The sequence below is a fragment of the Apteryx rowi genome, unplaced genomic scaffold (assembly GCF_003343035.1).
Source record: "Apteryx rowi isolate R43461 unplaced genomic scaffold, aptRow1 scaffold_0, whole genome shotgun sequence".
Classification (NCBI taxonomy): domain Eukaryota; kingdom Metazoa; phylum Chordata; class Aves; order Apterygiformes; family Apterygidae; genus Apteryx; species Apteryx rowi.
Genome location: NW_020447195.1, coordinates 9,594,023 through 9,615,592, shown reverse-complemented (window position 1 = coordinate 9,615,592; position 21,570 = coordinate 9,594,023). Strand labels below are relative to the sequence as shown.

The window sequence follows — 21,570 nt, the reverse complement described above, 5'->3', positions numbered from 1 at the left end:
TTTCTGTCCTATGAGGTACACAGATAAGTAYCTTTTACTGCAAGTAAAATAAAGGTTCAGGTAAGCATATGATATTTATTATCAGTGAGTGCCTTAAATCAAGCCCAGTACAAGAAGAGGGGAMAAAAGAAAAAAAAGAAAAAAAGACAAGACAAACTACTARGAATCCTATTCCACACTTAATTACCTTGTCTGGTTTTCAGTAGCAGTGCCATCCACCTTTTGTGCTCTCACATGCCTTCTTCCTGGCTACTTGTGCTATACCTACGTGTATTGCAAGTCTGTGTAATATCATMTTTTGTTAGGGTACCAACTCCCAGTCCTTTGCATCTCTTGTGCCGTAATTCAGAGGAGCAGTTGAAGGTTTTGCGCAAGTGGTTCCCTTATTGCCAGGTTAAGAGTGCCCTCTATTGGGGACAGGCATCACTTGGGACTTACTGCTAGTCAAAAAACAGTTTGCACAAGTTACTAAAGGGACATTTCCCTCCTTTTGCAGTTGAAGAGTTTGGAGGACACAGACACACACACCACGTTTGTGGGCTCCCAAGGAAACCACTAACAGATGGTAAAAACAGTTGCTTCCTTCACCCATGCCTACCTAGTACTGAAGGATGGAAGTTCAACTATCTACTGCCTGATGCCTCTTGTACAAGTAGGACATTATATTAGAACCAGATACTCAGACCTCCATAAGATAAAGAAAGACCTTTTATTCAGTGAAAAAGAACACTTATTTTTTAAAAACATATATTCCCTTTCCCCTGCAGCCAGTAAACCTATTAACAGGCTATATTATTGACAATTTTTTTTTCTTGGGGGGGGGGGGGGCGCTACATGATAAAATACCGCATTTGAACTAAGAATCATTAGTTTAGCCAGCAAACTGAAGTCCTAAAAAAAAGTAAGCTCCCATAGCTATCTTCTAGCAGAAGGATAGTCTCCAATAGCCAGGGAAGAGGCTTTATGAGAAACTTGCAGCAGATCATCCAGTAACCCAGATCAGTCTTTCACCTTCTGTCTAGTGAGGAAGGTCATCAAGCTGACAATAGAAGTTGAAAAAAAATCTACAGATTAGAGTTTTCACTTAATTATGTAAATTTGGATATTATTAACTGTCAACAACTCAGAAATGTTTCACAAGACAATTCCCCATTTATGGTTTCATTTGTCCAATCCTCTTCCCCCTCACAGCAAAGAGCTCAGAACAAAAAGAAACAAAAACCACCCACTGCTTCCCCACAATACATGCTGCTCGATATTCTAGTCTCAGAGGAATGTGTTTGTTATAAAAATAGTCTAATTTTTACTTAGACTTATGGAGGGAAGACATCAACCCTAGAAGGATAAGCTAATTATTTTCATCATCTCTAAGCAACTGCTAAATGGAAGAAAAAGAATCAGAGACAGTCCACTGGAAACAGTCCTTGATTTCAACACAGAGCTGGGATTCATTTAGATATGCAAGACTTCGGAGGAGGATAATCTCTATCAACAGAGGTCTCATTTTGGTGGGTAAAAGAAACTAGCAGAATTTTTCTGGAGCAATCTTCCAGCAAGGTCAGTAAGAATACAGCATATCAGCAACTCTCACTGTAGGCACTATGCAAAGGAATACATTCAAATTTGGTGAATGCCTGCATTTAGGCCAAGCTACCTGGCAGATAAGATTGCTCCAGCATCAGTTGAACTATTTACTTATTTTGTTCCTCTGCTGTGTTATGAGTGGATTTTATAGACTGTCTCTCCCCTTAAGTACCTCATGCTTCAGGACATGAAAGTCCTCACACTTCCCCGGATGACTGCTCTGCAGATAGGACACAGTCTCAAGTTGGGGGCGCATTCTGCACATGCTACCAGGTGACCACAGGGAACAAAGACAACAGACACATCTCTGTCCATGCACACTTTGCACATCCTCTCCTCTTGCAAGCGTCGGAGCTGCTCTTCTGTGCTCAGTGGAGTCTCATCTTTAACAAGGGGGGGAAAAAAAAAAAGCCCAAAGTGTTAGCAATACAATTAKTCCAGAGTGACAATCCTATGATCTCCAAAAGTCATATATTCCTGCAACTTGCTCATTGTTTTGTTCAGAGAATGTGAAAGTGGCAAAAGTACTATTCTCAGGCAATTTCTTTTCAGGCTGAAATAACCCCACAGCTATTCTAAACTCTTGCTTGCACATCTACACATGCTGGACTGGCTAGGTGGGAAGGGATCAACATCGTTATACTGCATGATGYAACTTATCCCTGATGAACCAAATTTTCAGTATCACAGTCTGTTTCACAGTGAAACCCTAGTTTTTGTATAAGTAATGTTCAGTCACCATGCAAACTAGAACACATTGCTTTTCAGGATTAACAAATGAACATAATGAGCACTAATATTGCTGCTATAAGAGCCATCCTAGTTTTGGCCTAATTTCCCCGCCACTGTCACTCCAGTGCACCTGATTCCTTTTGTTGCACAGGTTGTGTTTCTTCTCTTGAACGCAATGTTTCAGTCTCTCTCTGAACAGGATCTGTATAAACAGGAAGRAAGATGCATTAAACGCTACCCCTTTCCTCCCTCTTCAGACAGTGCTGTGCTTAAAAAGATGTAATATCCYGTGTTTCACTACCCTCAGATCAAACAGCTCTTTACAGAACTGCTAACCCCACATACAGCCTGGCCAAGCTGATGTTCTCAGCTGACATCTCGGGCAATTGCACATCCTGGTAAGGAGGTTAACATGCATGTCCACATTGCATTCTCTCCTCAGAGAATCTGGTTTAAGTTCTACTGGACAGTGGGAACCATCAGCTGCTCATTCCTGCTCTGGTGCTACAATTYAATCATTCCCTCAGTTTGGTGGGAACCATTTTATTTTTTGCCTTGACAWAGCTAAAGAGGTGGTAGACTGTCACATGGAGACAAGAGCTTTGGAAAGCAGGCTTGCTACCAGAAGAAAAAATAAATAAATAAATAAATATATATATATATATATATACACGTGTGTGAAACTGTAGCCTCAAATAAATTCACTCAGCAAACAGATTCTGTAGAACAGGTAACAACACAGATGCAGGTAAGTTGAGGAGAGTGTACATTATCCAAACAAATGGAAAACAACTATTTCTGAGCAAGCCCTTGGTTCAACTTTAAAGAGGCTTGGAGCATGCATTCACCCTAGAAGCCTTCCTTCAGACAACTGCCTATGTCTAACTGTCTGCACCAACGGATCTGAATTTATGGACAAGCCTCCACATAGTGAGCTGCCAGCTACTTTAAGGGCAGCAGAAAAGACTGAAGAAGAATATCTACATCACACCCTACTGGAAACAGATACAGTTACTAGTACTCCAGYAATTGCAGCCTCTTCAAGCATCATGAAAGCAGAATCTTATTTTGCAGCCTCTCAGAGAAAGGCAGGCTTGGGTACATTACTACACTTAATTCCAGCCTAGGAAGAGAGAATGCAGACCTGCAAGACAAGTTCACAACAGTGCTCAAGATTAAGTGAATAAGAGGTTAAACAGCCACCAAGAACATAGGCGGGCAAGTCAGGCATACCTCTGCTTTCTTCTGCACTGCTGCTCCCTTCCCAGTCTGTCTGAAGCAGATCAGAAATCAGTTCAGACTCAGAAAGGTAGTAAGTCCCAGTCAGCACGTATTTATTCTCTACCAGGTTAGCCACCAAGGTGGGGTCAAAGCCCATCTGCAGGATATTCTGCACTACAGAAAACTGATCCAGAGGAGAAAGAGACTGCAATTCCCAATTCCTCACCGGATCTGTAAAGCAGTGAGCAGATACTTTACCAAAAAAGGGGAAGCTTTTGGGCAATGAAATATGCCACTCCCTGAAACTGTTATACATAAAGTGGCAGTAACAGCCATATTCTATATATTGATGTATATAKAGATATAGCTATCAGTGTCCAGATTTACAGTTTGTTGCTTCTGATCATGATTCACAAAGTCATTGCAAGCAATTTCATAACAGGCAGAAGATCTTAATTTTCARTGTTTCATTCTACAATGTCAGTGGACTGAGTCTTCCAGGCTTGTCACCAGTCCAGAATCTTTGTTTTCACATCCCAGAATAGAAGGCTCAAAACTGCTTTCATGGAGGTCAAGAGGAACCTTCATCTAGCTCACTCATTCATCAGTAAAGRCAGAAGTGGGAAATTCAGCTGGCAACCCATTCTAAAGGTTTAAGGTTTTCTTAAGCTCAGCATATATGATTGGTGAATGAGGGTGTTGCAACCTCAAGTCAACAAGGTAAATCAGCTTTCCACAATTACAGGAGCCAGATTTTACCTACTTAAGTTTCCAGGAGCAGCCAATGAATGGAAATAGATCCCCAGGATCAACACTTTCATGAACACCTGGACCCTCTAGTTATTCTCAGGTCTCATACTAAATATGTTTCAAATGCTATAGTCCGGCAAAGACTCTTCAGACAGACAAAAACACCATGAATGTGAAHAAATCAAATCAAAGGAGGTTTAGGCAAACACCTACAAGTCACAAGATTTTTTTTTTTTTTTCTTAAGACCAAAGACATTTAGCTAGTCTGGATATGTATAGATACATATGCAAAAAGATCTCAAGAGCAAGCACTTTTGCTTCTTGTGCTAGAAACCATTTCCTAAAAATAATGCAAAACAGCTTCTAGAACATCAAAACATCTCTCAAACACCAGGTCTGCAGAGTACACACAAACTGAGGTGGGGGAGCTGAGAAAGGACAACACCATGCAATTACACAGCACCAACCTTGGGAAGCAGAAGAACCTTGGTCAGCCTGGTGCCAGGAATCTCTCTGAAAATGTCACRAGATGGTCACGTAAGAGAAGCACGCGTTCAAAGCTCCCCCATCATCCAAACTCCCATCCAGTATACACAAAATACATGACTCACTGGAGATACCAGCGTGCTGAAATAGGACTCCTGAACACCGCTAACGAATTCTCTTCCCCTTGATCGCAACAAAAATTCACACCTGTGAGCAGAAAGATTTAAATAGTTTAGTACAGGATCTCTGAGTGAAAGCAGTAGTAGTGGTTTGAAGTTTAGGAGCAATGGGTGCTATCGGCTTACAGGCAAATTGCTATATTTGGTAAGGAAGAGGGATTATCATGGCCTTCTTGTCCTTGCATAAAGAAGGACAATATTAAGAAGCTCATGGTCTCCCCTTCTCCCCCCCGGTTTGGCCTCCGAGATTAGCTCAGTTGCAACATCCTTTGGAACAGGTCACAGAAAACACGATAATAAACCAGATCACAGAAGATCACAAGAACTGCCACAAAAAACACAAGGTTTATGGTATCTTTCTTTTTGTACCTGAGAACAGTAGGAACCCAGGCTACTCTTTGACATCAAGGAAAGTGACATGAATTGACCTTGTAGATAATGAACTCTAGATCAAGTCAAAAAAGCTCAGGTCTGAACTGTGCCATTCCACCTCAGCTTGAAGGTTTTGATTTTACTTTTAAAGTGAGAGCATCTAAATGCATAGGCTTTGTCACTTCTGTTTGTATAGATCTTTTACAAAGCTAGTTACAGTTTAGATGATGATGAAACCTACTTGGTGATGGTTAACGCAGAAGGTTATGATGGTTAACAAATCAACTTTTGGGATAAAAAGAAGATGGCTAAGGGACTGAAGCTGACCATCCTGGAGTCAGCAACCTATTGTAAGAGATTACATATGTAGAGAGACTGCAAAAATCACTTTTTTCCAGAGGTGGGGTGGGGGGACAGGGGGAGGGAGGCATGCAGGAAGGAGGTGATGATTAGGTTTGCCAGGAGGCCTTTCAAACTATTGATTCTCTCACTTGTAAGGAGAGAGTGGGAGGTACACGCTTTTAGAAGACTATACAAACTGAAGACAGACCTACAAACAAGTTCTCCAATCTTTACCCACTACTAGGATTTGAAGATGGTCTTTTGCTGTGCAAATCTGACCTCAGGAATTCAGAGCCTTTCTCTTGAGATATCAGAGAATACCAGAAAGTTAAACACTATGGCAGTTTATGCAGTTAAACAGGACCAAACATATCTGTCCAGCTGATCACCTAGTTCTGAATTTTTCTACTTAGCTGGAACTAAGCTAATAAAAGAGCCTGGAGGTTATACCCACTATTACCAGTACACTTGTGATTTGCTTGTCTCTCAACTGGTGGCACTCCCATCTTGTGAGGTAAGGATCCACACAGTGTGGAACACGTGAACTATCTTTTGGCCTTGCTACAAGAGACAGTTGTCAGCCAGGACCGAGTTACCTTGGGTACCATTTTGCATGTTCTCTCCAAGGGTCATCTCCAAACTCCCAGTTCCTCACACTTCCATCACAGTAAAAACACCTCACCATATCACCTTGTCCTGGAAGAGAGAGAAAAAAAGAAAAAAAAAGAAGAAGAAAAAAAAAGACACTATATGCTATACTAGCTCAGGWTCAGAAGCTAGGGAGAGATTCAGTACAAAACATAGGCCACAGGACTGAACAGATGAGCACATGACAACTTACCAGAGTTGTGCAAGTTGTTTAGGGGCAGGGAATCAGATGAGCRTATTGAACTACGAGCGCTGTAGCTAGCTGAGATTATTCCAGAACTGGGTCACACGCTAACAAGTAGCATGCATGYCAGCATCATAACCTTTCACATACGCACATCACTATCCAATCCCCTCTTACCTGCATTTAGCAGAGCTGTAATTAGTTATACCCACAAACATACTTTGTTTCCTGCACCACAAGCTACTTCTCTGGATAATCTGTTCCTGGTGCAGTCAGACAATCTACGCCRCTTCTGCTTCATAGGTATAAAGAATTTGCCACAACATGGTCCCAAGCTATCCAACCTGCTATTGTGCTTATCTTCTCAGCTGGGGGCAGAGGGGGAACCACCAAGCACAGGCAAGAACTGTGCTCAGCAACTACTGCTTAAATGGAGAGCAATTCAGTTTTACTTCAGTGATAAGAACTCAAGGCATTCAGGATAGGTTTGCTCCCAAGAAGACTTTAGTTTATGGACTCTGCCTGTCACTTCATTCCATGTCTCAGTTTATTGATGTACAAATATAAAAACAATAAATGCCTTCATAGGGAAGAAGTCACATTTGTATTCCACAGAGAAATAGCACTAGATTCCAAAATACAGAGAAGGAACCTCTTCCTGCCAATATTTAATCACAGTTAGGAATTAATATACTGTAAATACTTGCTCTGACTGCTCAGTCCAGTAAACAGTATTTATTCAAATCTACTACCTAACTAGCAAAGCCTTCTCAAGGGGAAAACAACTGAAATTCAACTAAACAAGAAATACTTTTCTGAGAAAATATGCTGTATCTTTTAGTTCTGTAATGCAAGTCTAGAATCCTTACAGCAACAACAAGCCAGAATGACAGCTCAACGGGTTGAGTATCTAAAAGGTTTAACTCAGCTTTATGTGGGCTTTTGAGAAGAGAAGGCTGTGGTGCATAACAGAGCTTATATGAACTGTCACATACCAAGCAAGTGGCTAAAGTCCTTCTAAAWGTGCTAGTAATAAACAGGTTTTTTGCATCTTAAACTGTACACTCCTCTTCCAGTAAAACATCCATTAAGAACACACCACATTTTCTGTTCCTGCTAGTAATGAAAAGGAGGATCTACTAACAGACTCCTTAGTGCCCAAACAGGAGTTAAGCATAGAACTAAGTTCTGCCCAAGACGGAAAGTGCAGCTGCCCAGGCTGAAGAAAGGAACTGGTTTCTAACCGCACTCCAAGTGGGTACAACTATTCAGAGAAGCAATAGCATTAAGACATAGTGACATCTTCAAAAATTAACTTGAATAGGAGTTTAAAATTTATTAGCTTTCAAAACAATATATCAGATGAAAAGCATCAAATTCATTAGGTTTCTTTTCATGTCTAGGAGTTACAAGCTGTTCTAATAAGCTGTACTAATTCATACCACCAGAAAACAGCCAGAAAAGCTTCCATAGCCAAAAGCTTGAAAATGCTTYAATATAAAGCCATAAGCAGCACCTAAGGAAGCAACACCAAAAGCCAGGCATGCATTTTTAAAAACACTGCAAGTAACAGTTGAAGATGTCATTGCAACACAGATAAGTGTATGCCTTTATCTAGGATGAAGATACTGTGATGACAGCAAGATGTAAATGCAAGTAAAGCTGCTTTGCAAGAGACCACATTTACTCTGTTGAAACCCTCAAGTAAGCAGCCCTTTCTCTGTATGTTGGGTCCACTTGCAGTATCAACAAAACATTCACACTGCACTGCAGCAAGTTTATCCAGACACCAAATCACTCAGTTCCCAGACCTGCACTGAATGACTTGGTTTTTTGAATGTTTGTCATTCAGAATGGCCCAGCTGAACAAGATTTGCATCAAGCTGAGTCAAATCCTCTAACTGAAAGTTCTGGCTATGGGCTAACATTTCCTCCCAGCACTTGATGAACTAAAAGATCTAGCTGGGGATTCCCAAACAGAAATATACACAAACATAGTTTTACAGTGTTACACGGACAGAGACTTTCCCCCGTGTACCTACCTGTGTAAAAAAATCCTGCTCTAGCCAGTTGCTCAGGATGCGCCTCAGTATATTGCGGCCAGCTCTGAAAAGTAGATAGTCTCATCTCCTCTGTTCCCATCTCCGGATATTCCGGTTGATTGGGAAGGGCTGTCTCCTCACTGCCTATGCTCTGCAAGAGACTGAGGAACTGCCCATCCACACAGTCAAGTATTTCCTCAAGAGGAAACAGTTGTTGGCTCCCAACATCCTCACCACAAATGAATTTACAGGAAGGGAAGAACTTCAGGTGCTCTACTATAGGGCAATCGCCAGGTACCCAATCCTTCAGGATGCCACCACAGCAGAAGCACTGTACTTCGTCTCCTGGACCCACAAAGAAAAAGCCAGCCCTGGCCAAATCTTGGGCAGACACAGRTGAGCTATCTGGCCATTGCCAAAAAGTTCTCAGTCTTCTTGCTTCATTCCTCATGATGAATTTGAACAGCTGGCAATGAGCTGTCCCGAGCAGAGTCTCCTGTGGTAGGACTGYGTCCCCCATGTTCCTGTTCTGAAAGAGAGAATTAGATGACCCAGAGCAGTCAGCTGGATTCCTGATGTCAGGCAGCATCAGGCCGCCAGCCTGCGTCATGCATTGTACCTCCCCACAGCTCATCCCGATGCACATTCTGGAAAGCTCATGGTCTCAACAAAGCCAGGCTTGTTCCTGAATTGCAGCCCAGTCACAGATCTAGTGCTTCGATGCTTTGCTGCTTTCCCCTGAACTTTTGCTGAGTCCTCACTGGTGTCTACAGGGAAGAGACTAGCACTTTCTGACCTCCTCTATCAATTCACAGGAAAGATGCTTGCAGAAACAGATGGTGAGGAGAGGGCAAAACCTAGGCTGCCTCTCTGGCTAAACCAATCCAGCCTTCAAACTGTGTGACAAATGCTCACTCATTTGCTCAGCCTTTAAACTAATGTTAAAAAGGCTCTGAATTTTTTTCGYCCCTTCTAAAAGCACATTTAAGAAGCCCTAAAGCAGAGAACAGCCAAACCAAAGAAAACATTATCTCATAACGTCTAGCTTAGAGCCAAACATTATCCAGAATTTTAGTAGATTTTCCACCACTTTATTATGCTAATTAAATACTGARTATACAGGAATATCTCTATAATAAGAGATCTTCTGCAGGAAGCAGTCTAGAAATAATTATGCCCAGTTTCTAGAGGGATGTTTTCTTAAATTAAACAGAAAGACGAGACATTTTCTGCCTGTGCTAGTTCTGTGCRAGAAGAATAAAATTAAGGAGTTACAGAATGCCTGCCTATCTAAGCCCTCATCCTACTTACCTAAGATAGCAGCCCCTTCCCCTATACCAGTAAGCTAAATTTAAGTCAACTACTGCTTCCAATGCTTTCTAAATGGCTAGCAAATACACTTTCAAAGGTCACACAATTACACAACTGAGAATCAAGACTGATTTAACTAATATCTAAGGAGGAAAACTGTATAACATCTACCCCATGGTAGGCACAGTCACATGTGACTGAGAGGTACTTGGCTACTAGCATCTCTGAAGAACTACTTCTCCTAGATAAACACTGCAGCACAYTTAAGGGAGAAAGCAACAGGACATTTTAGTTGCAAGACCTGTAGGCAGAGTTGATAAATCCATCATTTATAGGCATTCCATACTTACTGATACTTTAAAAGCAAAAGATAGCTTGCTCAGCCACATGCCTCTCACAGGAAAAGAAAGCAAGCAAGAAAAAAATTCATTAGCAAGCAGAATTTTCTTCTATAACTATAATCACAGCAACCAGAGTTGTAGAGGAAAAAAGGCTCTAAATGCTCATTTTAAGAGCTGTGTTTTTACTTACACTGAAGCAGTTACTCAAGAACTATGTTTCTGGTATAAAGAGAAATTCATACAGAAAGGACAACAACATGAAAAACCCTGTTACTCACTGACACACAGCAGAATTTGCAGACTAAGCAAACTTAGGAGCATGCAGGGCTTCAGCCTGCACAGCTGATTTTGCTCTCAGAACTYAAAGAGGTGACAGAGAGACTTGCTCAACAGGGACAGTTTTACAATACCAGTTTTGCTCTAGTCTTGTGCACTGTCAAAGCAAAAACTATTATTCCCACCAAACTACAAGTGTTGCTTTCCACTTAGGAGGCGAGCAAGAGCGACCATAGGGTATTTCCTCTTAGGGAGTACAGATTAGACCAAATTTCACAGCCAGAAAAGAGGAAAGAAAAGGAGTTATCTTACCCAAAACCCAAACAGCTGAACCAAGGCTTTTTAAGTAAGAGATGGGACATAGGAGAGCAAACACATATATATACACAGTTTTTTGCTCACAGAGAAATCCACTATGGTTTATCTGTGTTAAAGACATTTGTATACATTCTGCAGAAGATCCAGTAATCTTGATAAAAAAATTCCCCAAACAAATTGTATTTTAAAAAGCTACAACACAACTAAGAGCCAATACTCTCCCACAATCCGCTACTCATACCCATTTAGTAATACATTTTCAAAGGGATATTGCAGTTGATATCAACAATTCCCTGCATTTAGCAAGACAGAAGCTAAAAAAAGAAACTTACCAGCATACTCAAAAAAAAAAAAAAAGACAAAAAATCCACACACTCACCCCTTCTAATAGCTAAGACTCCCCCATTCCCACAAGCTTTGAGCTACTTTATTCTTTTCTAGGTAACACCTTTCTCAGAGGATTAGAAATCCTTACAATACCAAGTGATTCCACCTGGCAGGGAARCCCTTTTAATGCCTATTTTTCCCTGATTGGTTAGCTTTGTGTTGAAATCCTCTATCAGCTCAGCAGTCCAAATTTCATCTGCCTAAGCAGGTGTCACAAGGGAAAGACATAATGTTACTCCTTAAACTTCCTCCAGGAAGTAACTGTTTGAGCAGCTAAAAACCAACAAAGCCTTGGGGTGTAGTTAAAATCTAACATATCTTCCAGTCGTGACATCTTAAGTCCCACCAGATACTACCTGCAATCCTCCTATTTTGTTACAGTAGCTTGGCTACTATATCTAGCAGCTGAACAAAAAGGTCTGAGGCTGCTCCTCTTTGGTACAGCATCTCATAAGCATACCCAGCCTTTCTGTTCTGTGTTCTGGGATCTCCTAGGAAAATYATTTTTAGTCCTTTTTACAAGACTTATTTTGAGTTAGCAGGCATGACTTAGACCTAGAACGTTTGTCCTTATGTAGAAACAAAACATATTTAAGCACTTTCGGAGACCTATGGACAGTAGCTGAAACAGAGACAAACGGTAACAGCAGCAGTGAATAYGGCATTGCAGCGCTGCTCAAGGCCTCCACCCTGGGATGGCCCTATCACACATTCCAACATCAGGAGCGTCAGCATGCTTCTTCTGATATGCATTAAGTTGTTTAGAAGCTTGAGAGAGTCAGACTRTCAAAGGCTCTGTCCCATTTCCCTGTTCCTAAAATAAGGACTATTAAATTTTCTACTTCAGAAGCGCATCCTAAGGATTAATTAAAGCCTCATTCTGATGTACTTTAAGATCCCTTTGGAYGCTGGCAACATAATGGAGTGCTTAAGTGGACAGGAATTACCTCTACAGCAAATGTACACCCACTTTAAGACTGCTTTCCAAACCCACAGTGAAACAGAGGAATTTTATTGTCAACTGAATCAGATCCAAACATCACTGATGCATTCAGATACTTTGTGGGAGTTGCTTAGGCCTTTCAGAACTGYGGCAGACGACACTGATCTGCTCCACACTGGACAAGCGTGAGAGCCTTGGGAACACTGATGGCTACTGGAAGTAAAACGGTTCTGAGGAGAACTACTCTTTCTCTGAACTGTTAATGTTTTCTGTGGCCATGATTTTCTCTTTATCTTCTACTGATAGAGTAACAGAGATGAACATAATCCTATTCTAAAAGGAGACTGTTCAGCCATAAGGTGCAACCACATTAACTACGACGGAGCATGTGTCATATGGGGGCATGACAACAGTTCCCTGTAAAGATGGTGGCAGCCCTCTTAGCCCCTTCAGTGATTCTGTGACTGTATAATAATCTATTACTATATATTTTTCACCTTGCTCTCACATGCATGTTTTGCACTTTATAATTTTCAAGGAAATGTACTTTAAAATTAATAGACAACAGCAACAAGAATTTACTCATGACAGCTTGAATGRCTTACATGGGATTTACCTCAGCAAAAGACAGTGACTTTTTTGCTTCCATTGCATCTCTAAAATTTGAAATCTTTCTTTCTTTGCTGTCCCTTGGTCATAATTGAGAATGAAGGATTTTAAGGTCAGTTTTGAAAGGTAGAATTATTTGTAAATGTGTCATCTTCCACYACTTTTCTGTTTGAGAAGATAAATGTAACTACTTATTCTACACTATGTGCTTGACAAAACATAAACTATCCAAGTTAATACAGGTGTTTCATTCTTGTAAAAAAATAAATTCAGCTTTGTGTCTTTTAAGAAAAAAAGAGTTGTTTTTTTCTTACAGGTAAACCTATACAAACATTTTAATTAAAAAGACTGGTGTTGGCACTTTCTCTTTTTTTAATTTTAATTAAATATGCTTTAATGAAAACCTTGTGAGCAGTAGGGGGCAGTGCTTATTTGCAAAGTTTACAGAATTTTGTAACATGTGAATTTGGTTCTTTTTTATTTTTCCACAATGAATTTATATGTAATTTCACATTATCTGCTACTCCAGGTATCCTGTTCTTTGTAAGTCTATATTGATTTTGATGAATATATCCTAAAAATATAAGACAGACAGTTAATAAAATCCCATTTACAGAGGCTGTTTGGGGACTCTGTTGATGGGTTATAGGAAAGAACTTGTTAATAGATAAGAAGGATAAATAGTTATGGCCGTATGAAGCATTTTACAAGCAACGACCTTGCCTTGTATCGCTTATAACCACCTTGCTTCTAAATGYGATCTCAGGAGCAGCTGGGAACACAGCATGCTCCTTGCTCTGCCTACCTCACGCTCACGCCCGGGCCTCCTAGGCGGTCTGCAAGCAGCTTTCAGGGACGCTTTCACGCAATGCACAGATAATCTGTCCACAGCACAGGGCAGCACTGAGACAGCACAGTTTTGTGTTAAAGGCGTATGGAACTGGCAAACCTGTATAATACCACGTGTTGCAGAGGAGAGCCTCCAGGATATCTGGAGCTCTGGTTTGATTACTCTACACCAGGGGCAAATCTGCTCTTGAGAGCACCTGAAGGGAACCTCTCAAAACACAGTCTTTATCCGCATTTTAAAGATGGTGATGTTGAACACAGAGAAGATAAGTAACTTATCAAGTTTATGAGGTGTCTTGGGCAGTGTCAAGAAAAAGCCCTTCTCTTCTAAATCCTCGCTTCCCCATCCACCAAGCCTGTTAAAGAGGAAAAAACTGTATAAAACCTCAGAGGAGCCGAAAAGTTGCTTCTAGGTTAAGGTCCTAAAGTGGAGAAGTCTTTCCTGAAAATACTGGCTACAGGAGAATATCTTTAATTTATTTTAACTAATATTGTTTCCCCAGAGCAAACCTGCTAGTCTAATCCCACACTGCAGTAAAGATCTCATATTATTAAGATTACATCACTTTTGAAACGCATAATACTACTAATACTAAAATTGCTCAGACAAAACAGTAGTTACTCTAACATGCCAACAAAGGCATACAGTTCCTTTTGTATTTATTCTCTTGACATTTGACCTCTAATTTGTGAAATTTGACTGTTTCTGGCACTACTAGCTTTTTTGTTAACACACCATCCTTTTAACTTCATGCAAGCTTCAAGATACATTTAATATTTTCTGTGGGGAGACCCTCATGTAATAGGTTTTGGGGGGATCATTTCATAAACAAAGGAAAGTTCAGAAGAACCAGTGAGACAACTGTAGCAGGAGAACATGAAGTGGCATCAAGTCTGCTGCAGAGAGAAACTAAAAATAAGCCAGCACACTCAAAAAGAAATGATAGGGTTTATTTTAACAAGCTAACAATGTTTGACAGCATTTAATGTATTACGTAATGTGATGTATGCAACTAATACCGTCTTGTATTATAATTCCGTATAAATGTTAAGATTTATTTCTATTCTTTTTTAGCAATTTCTTTCATTTCCTTTTTAGAGAATAAAATGTCCTACTGAACTTCTGAACACTTGTTAAACCAAAGAGTGTAATAAGCTAAAGACAAAAAAAAAAAAAAAGGAATCAGTAAGCATCAACAGTGCAGGCATCCAGGATAGTTCAGTGATAACAAATGACAATGTTACTGCTCTGCTCCCATGCAAGAGAGTAAATTCTACATTGCTGAGCTCGTGCCAGGGCTAACTGGAAACCAGTGCTAGCCAGTGACTTGAAAGTCTAAGAAGAAAGGAATGCAAACATAATTAATTGAAAATAGTTAACTGTTACTACTGCCCTGATTTGAAAGGAAAGTAATCAGTAAATACAATGGCCAGAGTATARCTGGAGATAGCATGATGAAGAGCCCAAAGAGCTGAAGTGACTGGAACCTCTGGAGGAACTCCAACGAGGTTCAGCATCTCTAATCTTGAGGCCCTATGCAGCTGTACTATGATGAAGCTGTTCTATTTGATTTAGCTCAAGGAAGACTATTGTGCTTTCATCGATAAATTAAGACTGAATAAAAAATTCCTGAGGAAAGAGGCTTTTGCAATAGAAAAGAAAAAAAATCACATCAGTTGGTATTATCTACGAAGCAAAGAGGCTGGGAACAGGAATACAGATGCCATAGCTTGCCACTGCAACTGATGTGTAAGGGGGCTCGATATTGAGGAATTTTATAGCAAAATTCCTGTTCCCATTTGCTCAGAACCACCCTTAACCTCTCCAAGAAGACAAGGATCCATTTTGGAGAAGAAAACAGGATTTGGTTCAGACCTGGTGGTATAACTGCTTGCCAGGCTGAGGCAGAGTTGGTGGGGGTCATTCAATTTGTTGCCATAGAAGTAGGCGACTGCTTCTGTGACTCCATTTATGGCCTTGCTTTTCCTCTTCTGGCTGCCTCTTCCTTGTCTCTTGCCCTTGAGCTCCCTTCACACTGAACGGCCAGCTGGTATCATCCTGCAGCTTGGCTGCTCCCAGAAGAGCTGCTGGCACTGTATTTCCTGCATCGGTAAAATCTTCCATGGTGCCTGTCTGTTCAGCCCCAATTTGAGCCTTCCAGTGCAGCACTGCGGGACCAAAGAATATTGCTGTCTGTTGACACGAAACTCCAAGGCATTCATAAAATAACTCCGCTGTGCAGAGGCGGCATGATCTAACCCCGTGAATAACGACAAGGCACACGGAAAAGTGACTGGTCACACCAGAGAGAAACACAAAGCCATTCCCCCAGGGCGAAGCTTAAAAGTCTCACTTTGCTTCTTCATTCAGCTCAAGGCTTTTTTTTTTATTATTATTTTTTTAAACCATAACAAGTACTACTATACATTGAAAGCGCTCTCTTCTCTGCTTATCAAGGTTTCCCTCACTGCACTTTCCACCTGATGATTATTTTAAATTCCTCACTGAATTTTTCAATAATAATGAAAAACAAATTTGACACATTTACAACAAATTTCACAAAATCTAACAAAAAAATTTAACACATTAATAACAAATAATAAAAGATTTGTCCCATCAAAGATGCTTGGAAGCCTGAAATTCACTGCTAATTCAGGAAGCCTGAAAAACGTTGCCATAAAGTAAATACACATACAAAGAATATATACTACCAGAACTAACACACAGGTGAGTAAACAAACATATGTTTTGTTAAGTGATTGCCTAAGGATTCCTCCCTTCCAACCTCCTCCTCTAACTCTCTTATTGTCTCCACTACCATAGCACCCGACTGCCTCAAAACATTATGTATTGTAACATTTGGGAATAGCTAAAAATGTAGCTTGCAGTACTATTTGTAAGAGTGCTTAGAATCAAATACTATTAATATACTAGCTCACAGGAACAGAGCAYAGCACGTATCAAAAGAAAAATCTGCAAGGTACAGCAGATAGTCAAACAACCAGTAGAGGAATTGGCCTTAAAATCCTACTGTGATTTGAAAGAAAACTAACATGCTAGTTCCTTGGAATAAGAAAAACCAAAGTGTTTCTGCCATAAGTCATTACTATGTTTTATTCTCAGTTTCACAACTTCAAGAGTTCAGCGTCCAGCCTATTATTAAAAAAAAAAAAAGTCTGCTTTGTAAGGTACAGTGGATTTAAAAACTGTTTAATACTTTTTCAAAAGGTAAAAAATAGAAAAAATAGAAAGCATTTTATTTTTCTACATGGCTTCTGAAGCCTGAAAAATTTGGGAGTTCACTTTCAAAGATATTTTCTCTTTATTTCTTTTTCTACCCTTTCTTCTTTTTGCCAATGAATACAAACATTGGGGGGGGGGGGGAAGAGGAAAAAAAAAAAAGCACAGAAACTAACCTGACCCATTATTCACTTTATTTTTGTTCCCTCTCAAAATTTTGAAAGCTGAAAAAAATCCTTGAAAAATTTCAATACTGCCCTAAATTTAATGAATTATTGCTCTGCTGAACAGCAGTAAAGTGTCTGAGTTGTAGAAGCTTCCATGGTCATAAAAGGAGCTTAGGAATACGATTTACAGTTTAAGGAGATAAACGAACAGCTAAGAACAATTCCCCCAGTTAGCACTGAAGTGTGAAAGATGCTCCCATTCCTCCTCCCTTTCTGAGGAGGATCTGCCTTTCTCCAAGATCAGTCACGCTTCACCTTCTTCACGCCTGCCTCTCCCTCTCACCCCTTCAGTCTTTCCTGCTGCCCTCCGATTCCAACGTGGAAGTGTCTCAGTTGCACTGTATTCCCTATCAAAGGGATATCAAAGCCTCACAGGAGGTACAAGGAATGAAAGATGATGTAGCCTCATCCAAACCGTGTGGCATTGCTACTCCAGATTGTTCGGGGAAAAAAAAAAAAACATAATGAAGCTCTTCAGAAAATATTGCTATCAGCTTGTGACTAATGTATGTTCCACCATTCAGCCATTAATTACCTTTAAAGAAGGATTTGTCAGGCATTGTTATGAATCTAATGGAGCTCGTCCCACTTTTTAATTGGTGGAAAATCAGCCGTCAAGGAACATGGAACATCTAATTTTCCAATTAAATTCTGCCGTAGCTTGGAACGTTTATATTGCACAGAGATGTGCCTAGCTGCCTGATTATTATTTGGATGACAGGCAAAAAGGTATATTCTTGAGCTATTTACACTAGCAATCATCTGTTCTTCCTCATGTAAATTCACTCAGATAGGTTGATTTTGTCTCTCTACCGATAAGTGATAGCAAGAATGACAAATGAGGAAGATGACAGATCAACCTGAAGGACACTGCAGAATGCTGAAGTGAAAAATGGGTGACCCAATTCTAGGAAGTGAGCAAAACCATATTATCCTTACAATTTAATGGAAACCAGATGATAACAGCAACAAAGAGTTGCCAGCGAAGAAGATCAAGAGGAACACTTGGGAGAGCTCTGAGGTCAGCCCTTGTTCTGCTGAGCTTCTTGCTACGGCTTTACAATGAGGTTGCCTTGTAAAGAACAGCGAGTCTGGAATGGTGATGATATCTGTTCACAGGCCGCGCTTGGGATAAGATTCCCCTTCTCATGTTTTCACAGAACAGTGTGCCAGTGACATGAAAACAGAAAAGAGGAAAATACACTATTTTTGTGTGTGTTTGCCTTTATTCTTCACCCTAAAATGATGGAAATTAAAGCTGGAGCTATGCTTTAGTTACATTCCATACAGGGAACAGAGAAGATTCCAGCATGGTAATGTTTAACCCCCTGCTCAAAAGTGAACTCCCAAATTTTTGCTGCAGAAAGGGCTGCAGCAAATCCCTGTAAAATCTAAATAACAAAAAATGATGTTTTGTAATTTACACATTAACTCTTCTGAGATTTCAGAGTGTTAACCAAGGAGGAAAAAGATACCCTTACCTTTTGTTACACTAGGAGAACATAGGACCAYATTTCACTCAACAAAGCCAAAAACAAACAAAAACCTGTTACACCATAGGTCACAATGTTACTCTCCAAGAGTATGCTGGGTTGAGATAAAATGATTCTGTTTAGTTGATATCATTCTGAATATTGCTTGCATCTATATGGTTTAATACAGACCTCTTTTCTTACTGGTTTTGTTTCTAAAAGATTGTGTATTTCTTAATGGATGGGCAAGATTCCTCTTAAAGTTACCAGGAAGAAGCAATAACTCACATTTTCCTAATGCAAAAGAAAAAAATGTTCCCACAAATATGGAGTTAGGGACATTACGTGTGTGTGTGTGTGTATACGCACCTTAATATACTCTATCTTTGAGTCTAAAATAATAGGCATAGTCTAATAGCTACAATCCCCTATAACACAGGATCCTGAAGAAAATACGGTTCTAACATTCTGCCTACACCACAGTCATGGCGAGGATGATTCATAGTCACATAGTTTCTATATCAAGACTAGTGAACATACACAATCACATGGACTTCAAAACCGTGCCCATCACCCAAGTACCCAGGACAAGCCTTTCTCTCTTCCTTTCAGACAGATGGTCTACTCTCATCTCATGCTGCTTGCTTTCTTCTCACATTTCTTTCTGAAGTTCTGTTCTTCAGGATAGCCTTTCCATCTCATCCAGGGACTCTCAAGAGCACAGATCTACCAACTTTGTCCATAGCTATACCATATGGCAAACAAAATTAAGATGAAACAAGCCAATTATTACTTGCAAACTAAGCCAACCCAGACCTCAAAATACCTCCAGGTGCTGAGGATTAATGCAATAACCTTTCTTCCTTATCTCGTGGTGACTGATCAGAAAAAGGACAAAAAGAAAAACTGGACTATTCATTTCAGGGAAGTGGCCCAGTCTGTTGCTATAGATCAAGATATTTTATCAGAATAACAAATGCAAACCTCAACAATTCTTGACTTTTTGAAGACAGGGAAGACTTTCTAACTTTAACTAAAGAAAGGATGATGGCATTGTTTAATATTTTTCATGAGGGCTAGAATTTTCTATTCTTACTCCAAAAAACTGAATATGTTACAAGCAAGACTTTATAACCTCTGGAACCACTGATACATCAGTCTTAACTAATTTGGTCAGAGTTCTAGGTACTTGTGTAAGACAGTAATAAGACTAGATACCAACAACATACAAGTTAGTCCTAGGCCTACTTTAGACATAACCCAAGTGACCAGAGAATAGCTCCATTTCATAGTAGGTATCCTGTTGCTTAGCATGAGAAACACCATATGAGGGGATTCCTGACTGTAACAGAACTGAGGCGTAACTTGGATATGCCCAACCTCCACTCAGACCTTTGTTAGGAGAGATATGGAACACAATGGAAATTATTTGTTTTTTATCAAATAGCAAGCTGAACTAAAACTCATTACTAGGTATCATATATGTTGTTACCTCAAGCATTTACACAACATATCACACACATGTTGACAGCCAGATTTTGATTCATAATTCCTCCTATGTGTTCTTATATTGTTCACATCTGGTAACCATAAATGGTGCATGTTTGTGTCAAGAAACCTGCAAACAAAAGGCATGTTCAAAGGAAAAAGAGACTGATCAAACTAAATCTCGGCAGGTATTTCGACACCTTCAAGAAAAAAATATCAGGTTTCTGGCCAATTTATCATCAATTATTTTCATTCCCTACACAGATGTCAGACACCTATGTTACATGGTAAAAGATAATTTCAGTGACATATCATTAATCACTAAAAATTCTTTGTTATAAATCCTGTTACCACACTGGTTTCCAAAGATGTCAGACAGAGAAAATTATATTCTACAAATCTCCAATATTTGCTGATTATCTCCTAGTACTGTTGTTGTTCAGAAGAGGGATGATGTTTTCTTTTGTTCTGGCTTAAGAGGCTTCCAGTCCGCCACACTCTATTAGGGCACTGAGTGAACTACCATTTGCTGTATTTACATGGGCAGTAGGACAGTGAGGCCTCTGAGTACTACTACAATATAAATAACAAGGCAGCAACACAATACTGATTCCTGTTTCACCATGAACATTATGATTTAGTCATCAGAACTGAAACAGATATGAAACAGATTATCATACTTTTTTCCATGTTATAACCAGTAATCTAAGAAACTACGAGACCTTGGGAAGGGCAGGGGCTGTCTTTTTGTTCTGTGCAGTGCCTATAAACTGTCCCTTGACCCAGGGACGCTAAGCACTACCAAAATAAAACAAGAACTAGCAACAATTCTGGTCTTTAGATATTCCATCCATTTGAAAAAATATATATGTGCAGGAAGAAGCAGAGAAACAGTTGGAACTCAAATAGTAGAAATAAAAAGGGCATTGCTTTCATTAAATTTGATTTCTCATTAAGGAAATGCCAAGGCCTCCCTAAAACCTACTTATATTCGACTACTTACATTCAACTTTGGCATAAACCAGCACCGAACATGCACAGCGCTGCGTGCACGTTCAGGAAGGCTTCACTCCCCACCTCCCCTCGGCAGGGAATGACAAGCCTCCCTGAACACCACCCTTTCAGTTCTCGGCGCTGCTCTGCTAACGGGGCCACGATTTCACCCCGTCCAGCCGGAAGGAAAACAGAATGAATTAACCTGACAGAGAACCAGGGAGCGAGCGGCCGCGGCGGGCGGGCGCTGCCAGCGGCTCCCTGTGCCCCCGCGACGGCGGCTCCTCCTCGAGCGCGGACCGGCGCCGCCATTTCCTCAGCGGCCAAACGCGAGCGGGCCAAGAGCCCGGCGCGGCGGCCCCAGGGAGGCCGGAGCTGCCGCGCGGCTTCCCTCGCCCCCGAGCGGGCCGAACCGCCCGGCCCAGCCCGGCCCGGAGGCGGCTGCCGAGGCTGCGAGGGCCGGGGAAGCACTCCTGCGGCCGGGCCTCCCTCRGGCCGCGGCTGAGGGGCTCTGGCGCAGACCGGGAGGGGAAAGCGGGAAGGGGCCACGGTGCCGCCCGCCGCCCCCTCAGCCC

At 40.7% G+C, this 21,570-nt stretch overlaps 1 protein-coding gene across 6 annotated transcripts; it reads right to left on the bottom strand.

Moving 5' to 3' along the window:
• Nucleotides 1-337: 337 nt before the first annotated feature.
• BIRC7 (baculoviral IAP repeat containing 7) lies at nucleotides 338-21,333 on the bottom strand. Of its 6 annotated transcripts, XM_026057436.1 has the most exons (11): nucleotides 21,006-21,039; nucleotides 19,055-20,132; nucleotides 15,451-15,743; nucleotides 8,541-9,069; nucleotides 6,263-6,362; nucleotides 4,899-4,980; nucleotides 4,755-4,800; nucleotides 3,550-3,768; nucleotides 2,447-2,518; nucleotides 1,757-1,967; nucleotides 338-1,039 (listed from the first exon to the last, which is right to left on the bottom strand). In XM_026057436.1, the coding sequence occupies exons 4-10, from the start codon at nucleotides 9,058-9,060 to the stop codon at nucleotides 1,765-1,767; spliced, it is 1,242 nt and encodes a 413-aa protein (XP_025913221.1). In that variant the 5' UTR covers nucleotides 9,061-9,069; nucleotides 15,451-15,743; nucleotides 19,055-20,132; nucleotides 21,006-21,039; the 3' UTR covers nucleotides 338-1,039; nucleotides 1,757-1,764. The 6 variants fall into 6 exon arrangements, with proteins under 6 accessions (XP_025913221.1, XP_025913227.1, XP_025913250.1 ...); XM_026057442.1 differs by lacking the exon at nucleotides 19,055-20,132 and having other exon boundaries at nucleotides 21,006-21,333; XM_026057465.1 differs by lacking the exons at nucleotides 19,055-20,132; nucleotides 21,006-21,039 and adding an exon at nucleotides 21,201-21,333.
• Nucleotides 21,334-21,570: the final 237 nt, after the last annotated feature.